The following is a 6415-nucleotide window of genomic DNA, read 5'->3' as shown; positions in this document are numbered from 1 at the left end:
TTTTTTTTTTTTTTTTTTTAAATGGGAAAACTTCAATTGTGGTGTTTCGCTAGTTTGAATCACAACTTAAGTTTTTATAACAGTATTTTCTCTCACAAAAATTCAATTTCAACTTCATTTTTTCTGCTATAATGATTTCTCTCATATGAATTCACTTTAACTCAAGTTTTCAACCTGAACGAATGACACGAGCGAAGCTGTGAACTTGCATAAACGTCATACATACACTGAGTCCTCAATTTAAGATAACAAAATACCAATCAGACAGTGCTGTACTTATTCCATGCTGAGTAACTTCTAAAGTTCCCATCCGACAATTTATGAAATGCAATGAAAAGAGCTTTCTGGGATTCCACGAGAATACTACTCATTCTGGAACTTGCTACTTGCTATAATAAGTAACTTTGAATACTTTTGGTCTTCTTGAGTATCGCAGTCAGGGAATGGAATCTGCTAGTGCATTTTTTTTTCTTTTTTTTTCATTCCAATAATAGGAATTTATGAGTATAAAAGGCAAAAAAAAAAAAGGAAAGAAAGAAAAGAAAAAAAAGGTGTACATGGAGAAAAGGGAACAAGAATCCACCAAAACAAACTGAACATACGGGAGAACAAACACAAATAATTATATAGCTACTGACTGATGAAAAATCACTAAACAAAGCTTCTATGTTTTTTTCCTAATTGTTTTGTGTGTATTCTTACTTATCAAAAGGACTGTTTTTTGTGTAGTTCTTAAGAGAGAAAATTTCCTCTTCCCCTCCATTTTCACCTTTGCTTTCCATGTTTCTTACCCTCTTACCAAACATAGCCAGTCTAACTGACTCAAGGTGGTTTGAATTATTTGTTGTTGCAAACTCATCTCCCTCGAATCTTTCCGACTTTGGAAGGATCAAAATTTGACTCCTACCTATGATGGATTTTAAATCCCTCCCCCAACCCATTTCTTCTATTTTTCTTTACCAAACAACTGTAAGTCTTCAAATCCAGCACGAATTCTCCGACTCGACTCCAATCCCTCCTTCTACTTTACCCTCCCACCAAAAACTGCTTTAAGGTTTCAGATGTGATGACACTTTTGAGAATCTAAAAGTTATCTGATCTATTAACCCTGTGCCCCAGAGCTAATCAGAATTGAGTCCTAAAACCACCTAGAATGATGAGGATAACATAATCAGAACTTAAAATTTGACAACTATAAATTGCAAGAACCAGATGCAAGTAACTGGGTTCTGAGGCAAAGATCGATGAAGCTGTCTAGACGATGTTGCTATAATGAAGAACTTCTTGGAGTATAGATCTAGTTTGAATTGATGTGCAAGACATCAAAATTTATAGCATGTCCACTCTCCGCAATCATTTGTAAGAGTAGAAAATTCAAATTTCCAGACGCTTTCTCCACCTCTTGGTTCTTAGATGCTAATAAAAATGAGGAACAGCAAAGTATTGAGAATCATATCATTCAAGATATTGGTAGGGTTGTTATTTCGAGAACAATCTGAAGTTCTCACTTCAACCACTTAACTCATTCTAGACAAAAAGGTACATTCCAAAGACAGACAAAAAGGACAGGGTGAACATAAGTATACAACTAATGGTACTAATCATCCTGCTTTCAGATTTCACGAAAATATGCAACGACCGGACACCCCCCCGGCGGATGGTAAGCTAGACAACAAATGCTACACAAACCTGGACATTAAAGATATCACCACATGAAGGACATGTAGCCAGGGTTAAGTCAAAAAATCCAATAGTTCCATTTTCCTTCTTGTTCATCAATCGAAGATCAAGACAAACCTGGCCTTCCCTTGCTGCCTGTTATCCATGCTTTCCCGGATCTGTCCCAAACCACTCCTTATCCACTCCGAAAAATACCTTAAGGGCCTAGGATCAAGGGCTTCTTGAAGACTGGATTATGCATAATGTAAATCTAGAAACGGTATGTTATGATTTTGATAATAAAGCAACCACTGATTAGCTCACTGATTCGTACAAATAGAATTGTTCACACTAAAGGTATGTACAGAATATCACTACTTTCTATAGTTGAATTCCGTACACAAAGTTATAGAATGTTACAGTTAATGGTTTGTACCATGATCGCTTCACCCTAACTACCTGCTATCTCCTATGTAACAAATTTACACTTAGACGTTAACAGTTCAACTTCAAAAGATAAGCCATTTTATAGCTGACTAGCTACATATCAAAGAAGAACATCCACCATTCAATCTATTGATTTCCATTTTCAGTTGAAAAGTTAAACTATGACAAACTAACTATAACACGACAACCATTTTTTTAATCGTTTCATGATTTAGTTCCACATATCAGCAAAGTACATCCACATGACCAACAAAATATATCACACTTCAGAACAATAACATGGCAACCAAGTAAACCTTCCTTTAATTAAGTTTGCAATTGCTTTAGTATTATATCAGTTTGCACATTGCAACATCAAAATAATTCATCCCATTATTACAGAAAAAAACAAAAAACAAAAGAAAAAAGAGCCGAGCTTGAGTCCCACCAAACTCTTCACCCTCAACAATTGCCTTCAAAACTTCCTCCATCGAAAACCATTTAACAAAAAATTGGTACAACCCTACAATAAATGGAAAAATGTTAATAATCCAAACTGACAAACCTCATCAATCATCAAGCTGTTGAAGCTCAGCCTTCAACTGCTCAATCTTGAGCCCCATGGACCTCTGCAAAGCCGCTTTCTCGCTCTCCGGAAGCTTCCCCAGAAGCCCATCAAACATGTCAAGCACTTCCTTAACAGCCGCTCTAGCACAGTCGGCCTCTTCATTAAAATACACAGAATCTTTGGACTCCAAAGCCATCTCTATCTCCTCCCTCGCTTCCGCGAACTTGAGGTTGATCGTGTCCACCTCTTTGTTCACGTCGAACTCGCCGGGCCCGCCACCGTATCTCCTCGGAGTCGAAACATTTCGGCGATTTGGTTGGACAAAGTGGCGGAAGGTGGAGATTAGTGCGTTGGGAATGGTGGGTTTCGGGGAGTTTGTTGTGATTGGGGGTCGGGTTGAATCGGGTGCTAGGGACAATGGGGAAATGGGTTTTGGAGATTGGTTAAAAGGGTGTCTGGAGAACAATTTGCGGAGTGGAATTTGTGACGGGCGATGCATTTTTTTCGGAGTTCAAAGTTGGAATTTCGCAGAGCAGGAACCGTAGAATGAAAAAAGAAGTGAGCAGACGTAGAAGAAGAAGACACTCTAAAACCCCAGAGACGTAAGATCGCGTGAGCTTTGACAAGTGGCACCTTGCAATTGAGGAAGGGTTAGCTCTGAAAAAAGGTGTCATTTCTTTGTCACTGTTAAATTAGTGGATCTCGCATCGTTTGAAGATATTTGATTAAAGAATAAAAAATTATAAAAATATTAGATCATCTCACTTAACAATTGATCTAATATAAGTCTTTAATAAATTCAAGAGAAATGGTAAGAAATAGGTATACATTTAAAACTTATAAAAATAAATGCCTAATTTATTATTATATAAAAATTAATAGATCATCTCATATTTTTAATTTTTAATTTTCTAATTTTATCTTTTTCTTGTTATTTTTTTCTTTCCTGTGATAAATCTAATTATGTTTAGGATTTATATAGTTATATCACTTGAAAAAGAACAGTATAAATTCTAATGGTAAATCTGAATATACTTAGTAAATCTTGAATATATATGATAAGTCTTGGATTCACTAAGTTAGTATCACTTTTTCAAGAGCTCTATAAATTCTAATGGTAAATCCTTAGATATACACGATAAATCTAAATAAATCCAGGATTTACCATAATTTATCAAATTAGAATCACTTGAAAAAAAACAGTACAAATTTTAACGGTTGATCCTGGATATACTAACTTAGCATCATTTTTTTTTAGAACCGTACAAATTTTAATGGTAAATATTAGATATACACAATAAATCTAGAATTTGCTAAGTTAGAATCACTTAAAAAATAACATAATAAATTCTAATGGTAAATCCTTGATATACTTGATATTTAGAATTTACCAAGTTAGCATCATTTTTTTAAAAACCGTACAAACTCTAATGGTAAATTCTGGATATACACGATAAATCTATGTAAATTCAGGATTTACCAAGTTAGAATCACTTGAAAAGGAACAACACAAATTCTAATGGTAAATTCTGGATATACTTGGTAAATCTAGAATTTATCAAGTTAGCATCACTTTTCAAACTCTAATGGTAAATCCTGAATATACACGGTAAACTTAAGATTTACCAAGCTAGAATCACATGAAAAAGAACAGTACAAATTCTAATGGTAAATCCTGGATATACTTAGTAATTTTAAGATTTACCAAGTTAGCATCACTTTTTTTTAAGAATCGTACGAATTCTAAATTAATCAATAGAGTATTTTTAAATTTTCAACTGGTTGTAGAACCATATCTACATCAAATTAACTTATTTATTCACGTTTCTTAAATATTGACCTATTTATTTTAATTTCTCTCAAATCTTGGCCTATTTTTCCGATCTCCCTAAATTCAATTTCTATCATTTTAGACCTAACTTCCGAAACTCAGGGTTACTTAATTAGCCTTAGAGGCAATGTGCTGTAATTCTCATTCATTTCACCGATTTGAGTTTTTAATTACAATTTTGTTATAATTAAAGCTCTAACAAAAAGTCACATCTAACTTTTTCTGCTACAGTTAGAAGCTCTCACATAAGTTATATCTTAACTCGAATTAAAAACTCGGATCGACGAACTGAATTAGAATTTGCTTTCAAGTTTTTGATGTTTCAAATGCTCTTTATCCAACGAACCAAATTTGTTTTTGCTGTAAATTTGTAATTTACAATGATATTGACATTGAAATTCTTCAAAAATAACGTTGGCCCATGAGTTGTATGATCAAGCAATTTGTTGTATAGTAAAACTAACTGATCAAATGACTTCTATGCACCTCTAGCGTTTACGTCATAAGACATTAAAACTCATTTAGTTTATAGGTTTAATTCAGTAATTTATTGGGACTTACGTTTGGTTCATGAATTCAGAATCATTCTCGATTTGCGTGTATTTTTATGAGAAAAAATACTGTAGCGAACTATGAACTACGATTCAAATTATGACATGAATACACCAATCAAACGCTAATACGTTGAATCTTGGTTGGAATTATTTCAACGGTGAGCTTCCTTCATCAGTTTCAAATCTTAAGGACCTCACGATCACATCAACCTAAGAGAAAACAAATTCAGTGGCAACTTCCCATCATCACTTTCAAATTTGAGCAAAATAACTTTCATAGACTTTGCATTTAATCAATTCAGTGGTGAGTTACCTTCATTTCTTTCAAATAACAAACAATTTACCTTTGTAGATTTTTGGCATAACAATTTGATGGGTCCCGTACCAAGCCTAATTTTCAAAATGGTGAATCTTACATGTCTAGATCTTTCCCACAATAATTTCAATGGTGTATTCGCATTGGACCTTGACTTGCTCCCGAAGCTTGAGAATCTCCCGTTTCTAGGGTCTCTCGTTCAATACCCATATTTCATCAAGCACCTATGACAGTAGTGTCAATTACACTCCGTCTCGTCGGCTTTCTTATTTGGTAATATCTTCTTGCAACGTCACTAAAGGTGTGTTTAAGATTGCTTTTGAAACTTTTAAAAATATTTTACACAATAAACGATGCAATTATAGTATTTAATAAAAGTGTACAAAAACACTTTATACATAAATCAATATACTTTTTAAGTTATTTTGAAAAATTAGAATGTATAATTTTTAAATTCTACTTCTGCTTCTATTAAAAACACTAATTATTTTAAAAACACAGCAACCCAGACTAATCCTAAGTTCCCCAAGTTCTTGCGAAGCCTGCCAAACCTCCGACAATTAGACCTTCTAAAAAATGGAATTTACAGCCGAATTCCTAAATGGATATGGGAGCTGGGTTCTTATTCCCTTACTTTTCTTGATTTGTCTGATAAACTTTTTGATTGGTAGTACGGGAAAGTTTCCTTATTTGGCCAAGGAACTACAATATCTTCTCTTTTCTAACAATAGTCTTGAAGGCCTGTTGATATCAGAATTTCTCACACACCGATGGCCCACTGGCGAAGTATTGTCCCCACTTGGGCCCGCCGTGACGGGTGGAGTTTTGTCCCTTCATAAAAGGCGCCTCGCTGGTAGGAGGGGTTGGCACTATGGTACATATACCTCTCCAGACCCCCGTCTCCAACCGATGTGGGACTCTTGGTGTACAACAGTGCCCCCCGAGACGGGGGGACTAGGGAGGCAGGCCGTGGCCAAACGTCCCCAGTGGAGTCGTCAACTGTTGATACCAGAATTTCTCACACACCGATGGCCCACCGGCGAAGTATTGTCCCCACTTGG

General features: G+C 35.1%; 1 protein-coding gene across 1 annotated transcript; it reads right to left on the bottom strand.

Annotated features, from left to right (window-relative positions):
* Positions 1 to 2654: 2654 nt before the first annotated feature.
* LOC21384851 lies at positions 2655 to 3152 on the bottom strand. Its single transcript, XM_010100801.1, has one exon. The coding sequence runs from the start codon at positions 3150 to 3152 to the stop codon at positions 2655 to 2657; it is 498 nt and encodes a 165-aa protein (XP_010099103.1).
* Between the last annotated feature and the right edge of the window lie 3263 nt (positions 3153 to 6415).

This window comes from Morus notabilis, unplaced genomic scaffold, assembly GCF_000414095.1.
Source record: "Morus notabilis unplaced genomic scaffold, ASM41409v2 Scaffold524, whole genome shotgun sequence".
NCBI lineage: Eukaryota > Viridiplantae > Streptophyta > Magnoliopsida > Rosales > Moraceae > Morus > Morus notabilis.
Note: the sequence above shows the minus strand (reverse complement) of the source record. Positions and strands in the feature narration are given on the sequence as shown.